Below are 18,873 nucleotides of genomic sequence, written 5' to 3'. Positions count from 1 at the left end.
TTCTCTGCTTCCATCCTTTCTATTTATAGTTTCCTGGGCAACAGGCCTGAGTGTAGGCCCCACTGCAGGGTTCTGAGCAGAGGAGTGACAAGATCCGACTTATGTATTAAAACAATCTCCTTCCTTAAATATCACTTAATAAGGCCTACAGTAAACACCTGATTTAAAATTACAAGTTACCAACATTATCTTAAATAGCCAAGACATGGAAACAACATAAGTGTTTGTTGACAGATGAATAGATAAAGAAAATGTGGTGTGTGTGTGTGTGTGTGTGTGTGTGTATATATATATATATATATATATATATATATACGCAATGGCGTATTATGCAGTCTTAAAAAAGGAATAAATTCTGCCATTTGCAACAACTTGGGTAGATCTTGAGGACATTATGCTAAATGAGATGAGTCAAAGACAAATACTGTATGATTTCTTTTAAACTAAACATAAAAAAAAAAACCCGAACTCAGAAAAAGAGAGCATATTTGTGGTTGCAGAATGGGGGTCAGGGAGGGGAATTTGGATAGAGTGGCCAAAAGGTACAAACTCCCAGTTATAGGATAAGTAAATACTAGGCATGTGATGTACAGCATTATGACCATAGCTGACACTGTTGTGTGATATATTTTTAAGTTGTTAAGAGAGTAGATCCCAGAAGTCTCATCACAAGGAAAACACATTTTTCTTCTTTCCCTCTTTTTAGAATTAAAAATCTTATTTTTGTTTGTTTCATTTTCTTTTCCTTTTTTCTCAGTATCTGTATGAGATGATGGATGTTAACTAAACTTATGGTGATCACAATATACGTATGTTAAATCATTATTTTGTACACCTTAAACATACAGTGCTATATATATGTCAATTTTATTGAGGTATAAGATAGAATTACAAGCTACCCTCCCTTGGCATTCTTAATGACCTTAGCTCAATCAGTTCCTCATAGCACTAATCACTTTTATCATAGTATATAATTTACCTGTTTATCACATTTATGGTTTGTCTCTCATCCAAACTGCCCCTCCCCCTGCCCCAGTAGAATGTAAGCTACCTGAAGACAGATACTTGGTTTGTTCACCGAAACATCCCAAGTATTGAAACTATACCTGGAGCATTGTAGGTACTCCATAAATACTTGCTGAATGGCTAAAGACAATTTTCTTTGTAACTCCCCCAGGATTCTTCAACCCTGTTCAGTGAGGTCTACATCTTTTTCCTGCTCCTATATAAATTCTTGATTAGGTCCTATTGCTTCTCTAGTTTGAATTAGATCATGCAAAGGCGGTGGGACACTTTTTGTCATACAGGCAGTCTTATTTCAGTGCTTTCAATGACCTGCTTCCATGTGATACATATAATTCAGACTTTCAGTCAAATATAAAGTGTTTCCTTTTCACCAGTTTGGGGATCCTGCAACAGGAAAGGGATCATGGTAGCTTCTGTTCCACATCTTTACCTTGTTCTACTTTTCGAAACCCTGCTCATTAGTCCAGACTTCTGACTCCTTCTGAAATAAGAAGAAGGAATTAAGGAAATGCACAGTATTCAGAGATTGGCATTTTTACAATTTGTCCTTGGTGTTTATGAGGCTTGGAAAATGTATCTTTGGGATACATTTGTGGTCTTTCCCTTGAGATACATTTTGGGGATTTTTAGGAAACTCCCTCATTGGGATCCTCCAATGACCTGTCCTGTGATGCGGGATGCAGCTGGCCATTTATCAGCACAAATGCTCAGTCCCTGGGCATTGGGCCTTCAACCTCACAAGACTCCCTGGTAAACCTCTTGGGCAAGATCCTTTTGAAGATGTCTCCAGCCTGGTTCCCACAAGACCCATAAATGGTTTGTGTGAATCTCTCCTACATCCTTGCCTGCATAAAAGTGTAGTTTTCTTACAATGCTGCCATTTCCTGCGAATGCTGCTCTTTGGCATGGCTTTAGATATTTCAGCTGAGTCAGACACTGGTCCATTGAATGGGTTCCCGGAGCTCCCTCACTAGGTCTCAAAATGTGGGATAAAACACCACTTTTTCCTTCCTTTTGGTGTGAGGTACAAGGCAAGCAAAAGGATGCAAGGCAAAATGACAGCTTCTCCAGAGAAATTCTTATCCTCAACCTTTTCAACTCCAGCCCTGTGTTATCCTCAGAATTGGTGATAGATAAGGGATTGACAAATGAATGTCTAGGGACCTTCTCTGCAAAGTCTTGTGGGGGCATGTGGGATATACTATTTTGTTGTCAGCCTATGTGAGAACAAACAGAATAAGCCACAGTTTAGCATGTTCTCACAACTTTAAAATAATAATGACATGAATTGGTGTTATCAGGATGTCTCCTGATTCAGTCTTGCTCCCACACCTGCCTCCTTCCAAGCTTGGAGCCTTCCTGTGTCCAGTATCTCCTCCATTTCAGGGTTCAGCTTAGCTGTGACTTCCCACAGGGTCCTGTCCAGCCTAAAGCAGGCTCCTGTTTTGTTCTCCCAGCTCCCTCTTTATTTCCTTAATGTATTTATTACAGTTTGTAATTGCATATGTATTGATGTGATTAATTTCTGTCTCCTATGCCAGACTATTAGCGCCAGAAGGTCAGTCTGCTTGGTTCATAGCAGCCTTGTTGGAGCCCAGGAGAATTGAGCATACAGCTCCTGCTCAGAAATGTTAGGGGACTCTACAGGGCAATTTAGTGCCACACTGCCTGGTGTGGAAGTTGGGTCCTGCTGCTTACCAGCCATGTGCTCTTAGGAAACCTCTTTTCCTTGGTTGTAAGGCTGGGAAACAATGGGACCAATCACTAGGGGATATTATATGAATTAGTATAAATACAGGGTTTAGAAGAGGGCCTGGCACATAGCAACTTGAGAAATGTTTGTGATTATTATTCACTGAATATAAACGAAACATTGTCTAAGTAGTAGGTGAAGTGTTTCTAGGGAGCATTCAGTTAAGAGTTATCTTTCCGATACAAATCCCAATACAAATTCAGAGAAAACTCACCAATGTGACATGTTTCAGGGACTATGAAGGCATCCCTAATGGTCTGGAGCTGAGAGGTGCTCTCTAGTTTCTGCATTACACAGACCTGGGCACAGAATTGAGAAGAGCTACCTAGTTTAGTGGTTCAAGTTAGCTTTGGAGACAGATCAGGATCCGATCTTGCTTCTTTCACTTATAACTCTTGATATGGGGAGGTTATTCAATTTCTCCAAGGTTCAATTTCTTTATATTTAAAAGAAACAACAACCCGTAATAAGAGTATTATAATAGTGCTGGCTTCACAGGGCTGTTGTGAGGATAACATGATTTTGTATATCATAAATTCTCAAAAAAGGTGGCCATCACTAATATTGTTATTGGTAACAGTAACTAAAGCCATAGAGAAACAGTGGACCATGATTCTATACGTGAGAGGTAAACTTATACAAATTGCATGTAGAAAGTGTGTTTTTTGCAATAAGTGCTGTGACTAGCATGTTGCTGTTGGATAAAATCCAATATACATATGAGGAAATATATATATATGCCAAATATATATGTATATATTTATGCCACATATATATATACATATATATTTATGCCAAATATATATATATGAGGAAACCAAGCCAAAAAAATCTCGGTATAAATTAATAAAAGGTATTTCTATTCCCTGCTTGTTTCAGGTAACATTGACTGCAAATAATTTCTAGTTTATAACGTCAGTCAGATTGCAAGCATGACGAGCTGTTTGAATCCTGATAATCTCTGGATTTACAGGCTTGTGAAGCACCCTCCCCGCAAAAGCACTTTGAATTGTTTGTACAGAGCGAATCATCTAAATTGAAGGTGCTGGTGTTATTTCAACCAAAATCAACGTCTGGGTTATTCTCTCCTTACACAAATAAATCTTTTAGTTTTAAATCTGCAAAACGCATATAAGATCTGCAAAATCAGATCAGATTCTCAGTGTCCGATTTAGTGGTACAAATATGTTTGGATTCAAAATAAATAAATCAACTTTTAAAAAATAAAGAGGGTGCCTGGGTAGCTCAGTTGGTTAAGTGACCAACTCTTAATTTCAGCTCAGGCCATATTCTCAAGGTTCGTGAGTTCAAGCCCCACATCAGGCTCTGCACTGACAGCATGGAACCTGCTTTGGATTCTCTCTCTCCCTCTCTCTCTCTCTCTGCCCCTCCCCAGTTCTCTCACTCTCTCTCTCTCTCTCTCTCCCTCTCTCTGTCAAAATAAATAAATAAACTTAAAAAATATATATGTTCGGTTTACTTCAGAAATGCAGAATTCTTGATAGTTTTCGGATAACCTGAATGAAAAAGTGAGATTTCTGTTCAGTGTTTCTTTCATTTACATTTATTTGTGTGTTTGTGTTTAAATTACATACCTGTTCATTTTCAGCAGGAAGCAAATAAAGTTGATAAAAGACATTCTACTCCAAGATTGTGTCTCTCTTCAGAACAGACCGGAAGGCTGCACCTTGGGGCCAGCGCTCCGGAAGTTCCCGTCGTAATCAGTCTTCATGATTTAGCATTTTGAGGACACCCTCTTGGCTTATTTCTTTAGAGACAGTTATTCTCTTCGACTATGTATACTTGATACGATGTCATTTTCTTGTTTCCTCAGGAAAGCCAAAAAAATTAAGCTAGAGTTTGGATTTTTTGGTCAGTGCTTATGGAAATCCAAGTAATACATTTAACAGGACTCCAGGTCCGCGGTCACTAGTTTGCTCATGACAATTGCATGTTTCTGTGCTTCCCAGAAGCCTGGGGTTATTGCAATTTCTTTTTTTTTTTAATTTTTTTTGACTTTTTATTTACTTTTGAGACAGGGAGAGACAGAGCATGAACAGGGGAGGGTCAGAGAGAGGGAGACACAGAATCTGAAACAGGCTCCAGGCTCTGAGCTGTCAGCACAGAGCCCGACGCGGGGCTCGAACCCACGGACCGCGATTCTTGACCTGAGCCAAAGTTGGCAGCTTAACCGCTTAACCGACTGAGCCACCCAGGCGCCCCTGTTGCAATTTCTTTGATCTCCCCAGGCCGCACTGCTGCACTGTGGGCTACAGAATGTCAGAAAAACTACGTTCCCAAAGTCAGGAAGCCCCATGGCCTCAGGCAGGGCAAGCCCTTGGGTTTTCTTTGTCCTGGGTCCATTTTCTCTGTGAAACTTCCTCTCTTTCTGCATTCGGCCATTGGGGTCCTACTCTAGATTCAGAGAGCCACAGCTTGGGAGATGGGGGGATGTGGTCGGGAAAAGACCTTTCATTCTACCTCTCAGTGCAGTGATACGTCTGGCCAGGATGTTTGGGAAGGAGGCTTAGTCGCTCTTCTCTCTTGATGAAACTTTCTTATTGCCTTTTCTACTAAACCTCCCTCCCTCCACCCAAAGCTTTCTTTCTGTTGCAGAGTCGTGGTCTGTAGCACCTGAATGTTGCAAACGGCAGAGAGGGAATGGACCCGGGGATGACCTGGCTGCCACCTAAGTTAGTGCGGTCCGCAGTCCACGTTCACTGTGCTATCTGGATTTGTGCATACCTGCACCGCTGTATGAGGTGACCTTAACCGGGTATTACTGTGCAATAGAAATTTACCTGGAAAATGTACTGGTCTACTTTTAGTATTGACAGCTACCTAATTGTTTAGGTTTTGCTTATGAAAACACTTCTAGCACACTGGAAAAATGAAGTATTTTAACAGCAATTTCTTTTGAGAACTTGTAAAATCCATCATGGCTGTCAAAAGCATGGTTTATGGCATCTAAGAGAGAATATATAATATATATGCCAATATCACCCCCTTGTGTCCTTGAGAATGCAGATAAGGTGGTGGTGGTGTGAAAAGAGCATATGAGTGGGGCGCCTGGGTGGCTCAGTAGGTTGGGCTTATGACTTTGGCTCAGGTCATGACCTCATAGTTCATGAGTTCAAGCCCCACATCAGGCTCTGTGCTGACAGCTTGGAGCCTGGAGCCTGCTTCGGATTCTGTGTCTCCCTCTCTCTCTGCCCCTCCCCCACTCGCACTCTGTCTCTCTCTGTCTCATAAGTAAATAAACATTAAAAAAGAAAAGAGTGGGGCGCCTGGTTGGCTCAGTCGGTTAAGCGGCCGACTTCGGCTCGGGTCATGATCTTGCGGTCAGTGAGTTCGAGCCCTGCATCGGCCTCTGTGCTGACAGCTCAAAGCTTGGAGCCTGTTTCAGATTCTGTGTCTCCCTCTCTCTCTGACCCTCCCCCGTTTATGCTCTGTCTCTCTCTGTCTCAAAAATAAATAAACGTTAAAAAAAATTAAAAAAAAAAAAAAAGAAAAGAGCATATGAGCATCCAGTATTTTATCAAGAAACCTGTGGTATGATTCAAAGTGAGGGATGTTGCAGCTTACCAGATTTTAAAACATCTGAACAGAGAAAAGTTCTGCATTAAAAAAAGAAAACTATTAAAGTATTATATGTAGGAGGGTACTTTTGTAATCTTGAAAAAGGGAGAGGCCTTTCCAAGAAGTTATAACACCAGAATTATAAAGAAAAACTTGGTGGAACTGACTTTAAAAATTAATTTGTCATTAATTTTTTCTTGGTCAATAAACTTTCCATTTTGAGATAGTTGTAGAAAGAGAGCTGATGGACATTTTACCCAATTTTCTCCCACGTAACATCTTGCAAAACTATAGTACAATATCACAGCCAGGATAATGACATTCATGCAGTCAAGATATATAATATTTCCACCACCACAGAGAACTTCCAAATTATCTTTTAGAACAACACCCACTTTTCTCTGAGCCCATCCACTACTTAATATTTTGCAACCATACTCTGTTCTCCATTTCTGTATGTTTTTCATTTCAAGGATGTTATGCAAATGGAATCATATAGCACCTAACCTTTCGGGTTTGCTTTTTTCTTTTTTTTAACTCAGCATAACTCTCTGGAGATTCATCTAAAGGTTGTTGTGTGCATTAACAGTTTATTCCTTTTTATTGCTGCACAGTAGTCTAGGGTACGGATGTACCAGTCTGCTTCAGCTTTTACTCCTGGAAGGACATCTGGGTTATTTCTAGGTTTTGGCGACGAGTAAAACTATTCATAATAGATGAATATGTACATACAAATATACATATAATATTATATATATACATATAAACATAAACAAATATTAAATATAATATTTCCACATAGAGGCATTGGTGGATATGTCTTTGTGTGAACATAAATTTTCACTTCTCTGGGATAAATGCCCAAGAGTGCAATTGCTGAGTCATGTGGTAGTTGCAGGTTTCATTTTTTAAGAAACGGCCATACTATTTTCCAAAGAGGCTGTAATATTTTACATTCCCAGCAGCAATGTGTGAGTGATCCAGTTTCCCTGTATTCTTGTAACATTCAGCGTCTCCACGATTTTTCATGTTAACCAACCAGTGTGTACTGATACCTCACTGTGGTTTTAATTGGCATTTCCCTAGTGGCTAGTGATGTGGGCATCTGTTTGTGTGCTTATTTGCCATGTGTATATTTTCTTTGGTGAAGTGTCACCTCATGTCTTTTGCGATTCCTTTAAGCGGATTGTTTGCTTTTCACTTGTACTTGTGCATTTGCTTACTGTGCTCTTTCTTCCTTTTTGACATCCCAACGTTCCTTCTTTAATTGTTTACTCTCTGTTTAGAGGATTTCGTTTAGCCATTTTTGAGGGTAGGTCTACAGATGACAAATTCTCTTAGTGTCTTTTTGTCCGGGAATGTCTTGGTTTCCCCTTCATTCTTGAAGAATATTTTCACTGGGTATAGGATTCTGGGAGGACAGAGTTTTGTTTTGTTTTGCTTTTTTTTTTTTTTCAGCACCTGCAAAATATGGTGCCCCTTCCTTATGATCTCCGTGCTTTCTGATAGGAAATCAGCTCTCTTTCTAATTCTTTCTTTTTTTTTTTTTTTCCTGTAGGTAGGCATTATTTTCTTTGGCTGCTTTCAAGATCTTCTCTTTGTCTTTTGTTTTCAGAATTTTTATTACAATGTGTTTTTAAAATTTTTTTTACTTTTTTATTTATTTTGAGAGAAATGTTAATTTTTTTATTTTGAGAGAAAGAGAGAGAATTTAGTTATTTTGAGAGAGAGTGAGAGAGGGGCAGAGAGAGAGGGAGAGAGAGAGAATCCCAGGCAGGCTCTGCACTGACAGGCGCAGGGCTTGAACTCACAAACTGTGAGATCATGACCAGAGCTGAAATCAAGAGTCGGATGTTTAACTGACTGAGTCACACAGGTGCCCCATATTACAGTGTGTTTTAGAATGCATTTTGTTTTGTTTTGTTTTTGGATTTACCTTGTTTGGGATTCATTTAGCTTTTTGGTTCTATAGGTTTATGCCTCTTGCTAAATGGAAAGTTTTCAGTCATTATTTATTTGAGGACTTTCTAGCCTCACCCTCTTTTTCTTCTCCATCTAGGACTACATTGATATGAATATTAGAACTTTTGTTAGAGTCTCACAGGTGCCTGAAGCACTATTCATTTATTAGTCTCTTTTCTCTTTGTTGTCCAGATTGAGTAATTTATATCGTTCTGTCTTCCAATTCGCTGCGTCTTTTCTCTGTCCTCTCCATTCTGCTGTTGATCTCATTCACTGAGCTTTTTATAATGGTTATAGTATTTTTCATTTCTCTTTTAAAAATTTATTTATTCATTTTGAGAGAGACAGAGACAGCAGAGTAGGGAAGGGGCAGAGAAAGAGAAAATCCCAAGCAGGCTCTGCACTGCCAGCACAGAGCCTGACATGGGACTTGAACCCATGAAACTGTGAGACCATGACCTGAGCTGAAACCAACAGTCCGATGCTTAGCTTACTGAGTCACCTAAGCACCCCAGTATTTTTCATTTCTAAAACTTCCACTTGGTTCTTCCTTGTATCATTTTTATTCCTCTGATGAGACTTTCTATTATTTTCTGAGCCTTTCTTCTTTCATTTGTTTCAAGCATGTTCCAAATTGCTCATCATTATCAAAGTTGCTTTAAAGTCTTTGTCAGACACTTTTAACACCTTTGTCTTCTTGGTATTGACGTCCGTTGATCTTTTTTTCTCATTCAGTTTGAGATATTCCTTAGTCATGATCTGACAAGTGATTTTCACAAGGAACTTAGATAATGTTGTATTATGTTATAAGACTCAGAATCGTATTTAAATCTTCTGTTTTAATTGGCTTTTCCTGACACTACTCTGGTACAGACAGGGAGCTCTGCCTTGTTATTACCAAGTGGAGGTAGAAATCTAGTTTCCCTGCATGGCCTTCACTGACATGTGAGAACAGAGCCTCTTTGTTATTGCTGAGTGAGGGTGAAAATTCTTGCTCCCCGGATAGTTTCTACTGACACCACAGTGGGGTGATTTTACTACTGTTGGGTGACAGAGAAAATCCTGAGTCTCCCCTAGACCTCCGCTGATGCCACCCCAGTAGAAAAAAGTGTTTGGGTGCCTTGTTACAGTCTTACTAGAGCAGAAACCTGGCTCACTCACTCTTTGCTGGCATGGATAGGAATGCGGTCTCAGAGTTTTCTGCAGTGTTTGGTAGAGTAGAGTGATTACTGCCTAAAATAGTTCCACTTTGCTAGGCTCTCCCTCTCCTGGCTCTTTGACTAGAGATAGCAGACTTTTGTTGGGACTTCTTTTGTCTATTAGCATTTATGGGTTGGCATTTCTGGGTTGGCAGCTACTTCAACTTGAAGTCTGAAATATCCGAGGCAAAAAGAAAACAAGGGAAACTCATCAATGTGCTGTTCTGTGCATCCCATGGTCCTTAGTCAATCTGCCTTTCTCTATCTTTTGGAGTCTTCTTGTGTTTGTTTTATATACAATGGTGAGTTTTTAGTTGTTCTTGGTGAGAGGAACAGGGAAAAGTAAATCTATTTCATCTTTCCAGGTGTGAAAGTATTCCTCATTGGTTTTTAAAATTTCTTGTAATATCCGGATATGAATACTTTTTCTGTTACTTGTATTACAGGCAATTTCTTCCAGATGCAACTTGTCTTTTAATTTTGCTTTCTTTGTTTTTCAAAGTTTTTTATGTTATATTATGCTATGTTATGTTATGTTGAGGTTATTTTATTTGATTTTATTTGAGAGAGACAGAGACAGTGCGACTAGGGGAGGGGCAGAGAGAGGGAGAGAGAGAGTCCCAAGCAGGCTCCCTGACACCAACACAGAGCCCGATGTGGGGCTCAAACTCACGAAACCATGAGATCATGACCTGAGCTGAAACCAAGAGTTGGTAGCTTAACTCTTGGCCATCCAGGTGCCCCTTAATTTTGCTTTCAAAATCTTTCACCATTTCATTCACAAGAATTTTTCGGAAGACAAAAAATTTTAAAAACTGTTAAAAGAAAATAGGAAAATTAAAAAAGAAAGAAATATGACTGGCTAACAATTAGTATATGAAATTTGGTACCAACAAATTCATTTTGAAGGAAAATGGTGGAGAGGTGCTACAAATGAAAGAGTTTTTTTGTTTGTTTGTTTTTCAAATGAAAGGTCTTAAGGTTACATTTTAAGGTTCAAAATGTAAAAGCCATGATGAAAAAACTTAGTGAAATATCAGTCAGTTCATGGTTTCCTGTACTTTTAAAGAACTTAAAAAACTGCTTAAATTTTTTCATACTACTATGATGTCACTAGCTGTTAAAAACACAAAAAATATTTATAAAGTCAAATGAAGACGTTCAATTTGTAAGAAATACCATGGAGATGTTAACGATTCTTCTAAAACTAGAGGCGTAAAGAATCTATTTTATTCTACTTTGTTATTTTTGTGCAATTTATAAAAGAGATATACAATTAAAGCATTGGAAGTATTCCTTTCAAAGGCATAGAATTCTTAGTGATCTAGGTAAGACATATTGTCTCTATGAAGGCTGCATGATCTTCTAAGGGTATAATAGAACCAAACTGTAATTTACTAAATGCCTCAAAGTACTAGGCCCCAATAAAGAAATAAATATTATCTAAATATAAGTTTCCTTTTAGTGTAATGGCCTCCTTTTCCTGTTTCCTAAGATGCCTTCAGCCTCTTATGTGCTTTTTGTATATAGTATTAATTCTGTGAACATAATACTCTTGAGAATTCACAGCATATCTAGTTTCCTCTGAAAAGTATTTTAGTGGATTACTTTGCTTGGTTTTGTGTTACTGGCCTCACATAATCACATATCCTATATTTGACTGGATGAAAATTACCTTGGAAGGTTTGGGAAATTTTATGGATGCTAATGTAGATATCTATTTCACCATTATATCTGCAATTGGCATTCAATTTTTCTCCAATCCATTGGCACTGGATTAAGCTCTAAACCGCATTTCAGCCTTGTTCATAATAAAAAGTTACCTGAACTATAAACTACCAGGAAAATTAGTTTGATTTATACTTGCCATTTACTTGTCTATTTCCTGAGATACTTGCTAATGCAATATGCAAGATGGGTAGGAATAATAACAAAGAGAAGCAAATTAGCCACAGTTGGCTAGAAAATTCTCTCTTCAAAGTATAGTCTGAAATACCAATTAAATGTCTTCATGTCATGATGTAGGTACAAAATTAAAGAATGCTATGTGATTAATGAACTGTGGAAATGTAATGCTAATACAATATTCGATAGCCTGAAAAGGAACATTACTAAAACTAACAGTATATTTCACTGCCCTGGAAGGTAGTATTTGAATAGAGGTTTTAGGCTGGAACCACATGGAATTGCCGTTTTTGTAGGGCCAATATGGACAATTTCATAGGGCTCAATCTATAAAAATTGCCTAGACAGACCACACGTATTAGGCAAGACATTTTTAAATAGCAAAATCCTAGACTATTCTCATTATAGTGGGTGAGTGGGGATAAAGTTGAGGAGAGCAGGTGTAGCACGTTGGATCACATGACACAGGAAACAAGAAAACCAGCCCTTCGGCCCAGCAGGAGGGCAATTTTAAAAAGGTTGAACTTTACTGCCAGGCCAACTATCAAAACTTCACCACTGCTCCACACCCTCCCCCCCCCCCGCCCCCCACCAACAAGTGCATTGAGGTGTGAGAGTCTGGATCATTCCAACGACAGAGGAACAAGCCATTCCCAGCATGACAGGGACCTGCAATTAATGCTGAAGAAGCAGGAAAAAATAACGTGGAAAATATAGAGAAAGGAATTGTGGAAAGATACAGGACTACAGAAAAAGGAGCAGAGCCTCACATCTATTTCTATCCTGGTGTATGACCTATTCTATTTATTTGGTGCTTTATAGAATTCCCTGGAATGCTCTGGTTTTTTTCCCTCATAGACAGATCTGTGTGCTGTGCTTGTATCGCTTGAGAAGTGGTTTGAATTTATGAACAAACATGCGTCTGGGAGGAACAAAGCCGCAGTTCTCTATTGGAAACATAGTTGGGTTTCTAGAATTAGCTGTTCCAGTTGCTGGCACAAGTAGCCCGTGTACATTTTAAAAATCCTACAACCTTTTGAATCTAAGTTTCTGACAGCCGTTCTCTGCCAAATACCATCTCCTTGGTGTATTATTAAGAAGTACATCACAGACTACAGAATGCTCCTGAATATGGAACAGTGACTGCACGCGAAAGGCAGATAAAAGGAAAAGCAGCAGGAAACACGGTCATTTGTTTCTTGTACTGTGTGCGGTAATTGTCTCTGGGTCTGTTCACTCTAGTCGAAGAGGGGAAACATAAAAGATATGGAACTCTACAGAGTTTTTAGAGTTATTCTCCGGGAGTGGTCCTTGTTCACTTGGGAACATGCATGGACAATAATGACTGCAATAGTAAATAAAATAAAAACATACAGGTATAGATTCCAAAGAACGTGTGTCACAATGTGTTGGAGAGAGAGGTGGCATTTATACCTTTGGCTGACTCCAAGTGACTATAAGGTAATGCTGAGAGCTGACTTTTAAGGCAATACTCAAATGGCAACAACTAGTTGGAAAATTAGCACTCGTATGGAAGAGAGGCTATTAAAAAGGAAAAACAATTCTGAAGTGAGTCCAAGAGGCGGGGACAGCATGGATCATTTCTTTCTATATAGTTCCTCTTTGTCAAGAAGATTGACTGGTTTAAGATTTCAACTTATTTCTCCTTAAGTGACTAATCACTGCTTACTAACGTCATTCAAATTACAATGTAAGCAACCACTGAAAATATTGGTTCGATACTGATCAAGACCTCATAAAGAATCTAAGATATCTTTTTGCATTTAGTGCTCTTTCGAAGTGTGTCGACTGTGATTCAATTTTCCTACATTGTGTACATTCCCACCTATCTATCATGTAAAAGAATATAAAACCAGCCATCAAGATGCTGACATTTTCTGTGTGTGAAAAGATAATGCCAGGGAAAGACAAGTTTTGGCAAATGTTCAAAACAGTAGAGTCAACCTGATGTCTCCACAATTTGAATACATTTAAAACCATATCACATTCATTTCAGGCATATCCTCTGCTTCTGCTTTGGTTACCAGAAAACAGTTCAACTCACATGAATATTATTAGGAAATCTCGAGGCAGTGATCACTACTAAGATGCAAATACATTATTTTAGATAAAATGAAATTGGTTGCAAACACGTTTCCTTGAGGACAGATTTCTGGTTTGTATCTTAAAGGTCTCGTCCCTGTGGTCAAAATAAGTGCAAACGTTTATCATCCTACTGCATTTTAGTTACTGATCACGCCTCTCCCGAGGCAATGCTAACTCAGTAAATAAAGCCAGCTTCTTCCACGCTGTCTGACGGGGCATGCAACCCTGCTGGCCAGATAGCCAATATGCCAACTGCAATACATATGTTGCACATTGAATAAAGGAAGTGATTGTTTGCAAGAACAGTTTAGCAAACTGCTGCATATTACCCACATGGTGGGATTTCAACCGGTCGCTTAATATTTTTCTATATATAACATTCATTTTCAAATCTCTAAAACAGGGCTGATGAGACACTGTCGCTAATGAGATTTCAAGACTTTTCTACTTTTTAAATGGTTTCAACTAATCTCTCCTCTTCTGTCTCTTGACAAATAACCTTGGCTTCAATATTATAGACAAGATTGAGCTCCGTATTACATGCATGTCTCAGTTTTCTTCCCTGTCACCTCCAAAACCCCCATGTATATTCATTAGACCCTCGTTCACTTCTTTTCTAGGTACAAACGTCCCTCGTCCTTGCTGAATCCAAAGCTGATTATCGGAGCTCACGATTCCATCCTGCTTATCCTCACGTGTGATCACACATCATGTGCAATCTCTCTTGCTCCGCCTCCTGTGCCTCCAAACGTATCAGGTGCATGGGATCAACATGCTTCTCCTCGATCATGCCACTGTTTCAAGTTCTAAGTATCCCAGTATAAGGCAAGGGTTAAAATCTGGAATCTAGCTGGCCTGCCTGAGTTCAGTTTCAGCTTTGACTCTTTTTAGCTGTGCGATCTTGTGCAAGAGCCCCTCTTCTGTAAAATGGGCATGATAATAACAGTGGTGTTCTGTTAAATCAGCTCTGGGGGCAGGTGAGAGAGGAAGCCCAGATTTATGTGTCTTGCAGGTTCTAGCTGGTTCTAGCTGGTTCCAGCACACATCTTTCGCAGGGTTGTTGTGGCAATCAAGGTAATATAAGCAAAGCACTCAGAATGGGACCTGTCACATTGTAAGTATTCGGTAAGCTCTAGTTATTATTATTTCCTTACAGAGAGAATTTAAAAATTATTTTTAACCATTCATTAATTTCTTAACCCCTGGAGAGCTTTTTGGGCACAGAACGTGGATTTTGTAGTTAAAAAGACCTGGTTTGAATTCTTCACTGTGAGAGTTTATGACAGTTTTTTTCATTTATTTAGTTAACTTTTAAATTTTTTATTATTTATTTATTTAAAAATTTACATTTATTTTGAGAGAGAGAAACAGTGGGGAAGGGGCAGAGAAAGGGGACCAGAGGATCCGAAGCAGGCTCAGTGCTGACAACACAAAGACCAACATGAGGCTTGACTTCACAAACTGTGAGATTATGACCTGAGCCAAAGTCGACACTTAACCAATTGAGCCACCCAGATGCCCCATTAAAAAAAAAATTTTTTTTTAATTTAAATCCAAGTTAGTTAATATATAGTGTAATAATGCTTTTAGGAGTAGAATTTAGTGATTCATCCCTTACATATAACACCCAGAGCTCATCCCAACAAGTGCCCTCCTTATTGCCCATCACCCACTTAGGCCATCCCCCCAGCAACCCTCAGTTTGCCTCCCTCTCTGTTTTTATCTTATTTTACCTTCCCTTCCCTTATGTTCCTCTGTTTGTTTCTTAATTCCACATATCAGTGAAATCATATGGTATTTATCTTTCTCTGACTGACTTATTTCGCTTAACATAATACATTCTAGTTCTGTCCACATTTTTGCAAATGGAAAGATTTCATTCTTTTTGATCGCTGAGTAATATTCCATTGTGGTGTGTGTGTGTGTGTGTGTGTGTGTGTGTGTGTGTATACTCAATATACACTGTGTATAGCTCAATACACACACACACACACACACACACACACACACACACACCATATCTTCTTTATCCATTTGGATGACAGTTTTTTCTTAATCCATAAAATAGTGACAAAAATGTCTACATTTTAGGGTAGAAAAATTCAATGAGATAATATATGTAAAATGCTTAGAAGAGAAAAATATTCACTAAATGTTTTATTTCCTTATTCTCCCATCCTCTATTGAAATTGCCTTCAGATACTTAATACAATGCAAAACAAAAATATATAAATCCGTTTGGAATTTCTTAATCTTTATCTCCTTGATTTGTCTTATTTTGTGTATTTGATTACCATCTCTCTGAACTGCCACAATAGTGAATCCTAATTTTCCTACTTTTTTGCTTTTACCGTCTCCATTGATTTCTCTCCCCCATTCTGCCCTCTAAAGATATTCTCCATAGTTCTTTCTTTTCTCTTTTTGCTTACTCATCAGTTTTGTTGTTATTGAAGTATAGTTGACACACACTCCTACATTAGTTCCTGATGAATAACATAGTGGTTGGGACAACCCTATGTATCATGGTCACCACAACTATAGCTCCCATCTGTCACTATAGTGTGTCAATACAACACCATTACAATTCCATTGGCTATATTCCCTATGCTGTGCCTTCTTCCCCCTGTGACTTATTCCTTCCATAACTAGAAGCCTGTATCTCCCACTCCCCTTCACCCATTTTGCCCACTTTCCCACCCCTCCTTCCCTCTGGAAACCACCAGTTTGTTCTCTGTATTATGGGTCTGTTTCTGCTTTTGTTTGTTCATTGTTTTTTTAGATTCCACATATAAGTGAAATCATATGGTATTTGTCTTTCTCTGACTAACTTATTTCACTAGCATAATATCCTCGAGGTCCATCCATGTTGTCACGATGGGAAGATTTCATTCTTTTTTTATGGCTGAATAATATTCCATTATACATACATATATATATATATATAATATAAAATATATATAATACCGTGTCTTCTTTATCTGTTCATCTAGATGGACACTTGGGTTGTTTCCATATCTTGGCTATTGTGAATCATGCTGCAATAAACATAGGGATGCATATATCTTTTCAAGTTAGAGATTTCCTTTTCTTTCAGAACATCTTTTTGTTTCTGAACATACCAGCTATCACACTTTTGTTTTATCACCTCTGGACCAGACCATAAGTTCCTGGAGGGAGACATTGTTTCATTTTTCTCATCGTAAATCATTAAAACATCAACTACAAATATCTACACCTCTATAAGTGCTTCAGTGTACTTCTGTGATAAAACTGATAATCTACAGTAGAAAATTACTAAATTGATGTTTACATAGCACTGTTGTCATGGCTGGTTATAATGACTGCATTTCTTTGTGCCAGACTGTAAAGAATTGTCCTCTTGGGAGAGTCATACCCTAGACAATGTCCAGCTGAACAGGTCCATCGAGCAAGCAAGAAACTTAAGAATTGCAAGTAAATGATTATATTCTTCCTTTTGATGTGGCTCATATGTTGACCTAGGTCATTGAGCAACTTTCCCTCTCTTCCTCTCCTTTCCCCCTTGAGCATGTAGATGCATGCTTCAAGCCTGTAAAATAGTAGAGAGCTAATGACAGTGCTTACTCCAACTCTGCATTTATTGGTTTCCCTAATCCCATGAAGCTAAATAACTTAGAAAGAACAAAATCACTACCACTTCTTATTTTTTATCCCATAGCTCTATGTGTATGTCTACTTCACTGTTTGCTGAAGACACTTAAAACTCCTCTCTCTTCACCTCAAATAGATTGTGATGTTTATCACTTTGCTAGAAATGGTAAGTGAAAGGGTGCCTGGGTGGCTCAGTCAGTTAAGCACCCAACTCTTGATCTCAGCTTGGGTCTTGATCTCAGGGTCATGAGTTCAAGCTCCGTGTTGGGCTCTGTGCTAGTCTAAGTGCCTACTTAAGAAAGAAGGAAAGAAAGAAAGAAAGAAAGAAAGAAAGAAAGAAAGAAAGAAAGAAAGAAAAAGAGTCATTATTTCTGGATCCCTGAATTCGTTAACATGTATAAATTTCCACTTTTAAAAATTCCTAGTTCACTTAAAAAATCAGAGGCTAGGATACGAATAAACAGGCATATATTAAGTCACTCACTGGCACAGGACATTCATAAATTGTTTTTTTTTTAAATTTTTTTTTAACGTTTATTTTTCAGACAGAGAGAGACACAGCATGAACGGGGGAGGGGCAGAGAGAGAGGGAAACACAGAATCGGAAGCAGGCTCCAGGCTCTGAGCCATCAGCCCAGAGCCTGACGCGGGGCTCGAACCCGCGGACCGCGAGATCGTGACCTGAGCCGAAGTCGGACGCTTAACCGACTGAGCCACCCAGGCGCCCCCATAAATAGTTTGATCTAAGTCTTTCCATCGCTGCTTTGTCCTGATCCTAATTCTTATTTATCGATGACACCCTAAAGAATGTATCTATTGGTCATAGTGAAGAAGTCACTATGGAAACAGTGATCTCTTCTCCCTTCCCTCCCCCACCCTCTTACCATTTACCGTTCAACAGCTTCTGGATGCATTCACAAACATTGCATGCGCAACGATAATTGTAGAAAAGATGACTTTAATTTTGAATGCAGATCAAAATTCCTTGGAGGAAAGAAGTATCTTTGGTTGATGCATGGAGATTGTTTGGGAAAGACGTATCTTTGGACATATATTTGAAAAAGCCTCGCCTAGTCCAAATCATCTAGAGAACCCTCTCCACAGATAAGAAACATTTATATGTCATTTAAATATAGTTGTTTTAAACATTATGTTGGTGCTTTATTTTCATTTTTTTAGGTATAAAATGTGTTTCCAGACATATCACACCTACAGGGAATAACAGCTCAGCTTACAACACTTGGACTTGTTGCTGTTGTCCAAGGAATCGATAAAGTAGGTTGGAGGTCATTTGCATCTGAATATCAGTGTTCATTTTTCTTGGTACAGAGGCATACCTCATCACAAACAATGTGCCTTTTGTCCCATGAGCATTTTTAGTTCATGCATTTGTTCATTCATTCATTCAACAGAAGATGCCACTGCTCCCCTCATATTTCTACCAGAGGAGAGTGCTATGTCTTTCCCACTGGGTGAAACACTAGCGGAGTGAACCTTTCAGTTTCTTTTTCTTTTCACCTAATTAAATGGACTAACCAAGTTCAATGGTCAGTGCTGTTCCCTGACAATGGGAAATTTCTCTCTCAGGAAATGCCTATGGCCTATGCTCATGCAAGATGGGCCTGCATGACTATTCTCTACATCATAGGCCCACTGGAAGGGGATTTTTAAGAGACTAGGGGTAGAGAGGGAAAAGTCTGACAGTTCAGTTTT

The 18,873-nt window shown here is 38.8% G+C and overlaps 1 protein-coding gene across 3 annotated transcripts in view; it reads left to right on the top strand.

Annotated features, from left to right (window-relative positions):
• The window catches only part of CENPF (centromere protein F), a 100,126-nt gene extending 83,150 nt beyond the window's left edge, over window positions 1–16,976 (top strand). Inside the window, exons 21-23 of one of the 3 annotated variants that reach the window (XR_006213877.1) lie at window positions 14,151–14,287; window positions 14,543–14,655; window positions 16,891–16,976. Coding sequence is in view for 1 of the 3 variants with exons in the window: in XM_042976065.1 (XP_042831999.1) it covers window positions 14,151–14,231 (81 nt within the window). In the remaining 2 variants the exon portion in view is untranslated. Of the gene's footprint in view, window positions 1–14,150; window positions 14,294–14,542; window positions 14,656–16,890 lie in introns of those variants that run through there. The other 2 variants (XR_006213878.1, XM_042976065.1) reach the window with 2 other exon arrangements.
• The last annotated feature ends 1,897 nt before the right edge of the window (window positions 16,977–18,873 follow it).

The sequence above is a fragment of the Panthera tigris genome, chromosome F3 (genome assembly GCF_018350195.1).
Source record: "Panthera tigris isolate Pti1 chromosome F3, P.tigris_Pti1_mat1.1, whole genome shotgun sequence".
Taxonomy (NCBI): Eukaryota; Metazoa; Chordata; class Mammalia; order Carnivora; family Felidae; genus Panthera; species Panthera tigris.
Note: the sequence above shows the minus strand (reverse complement) of the source record. Positions and strands in the feature narration are given on the sequence as shown.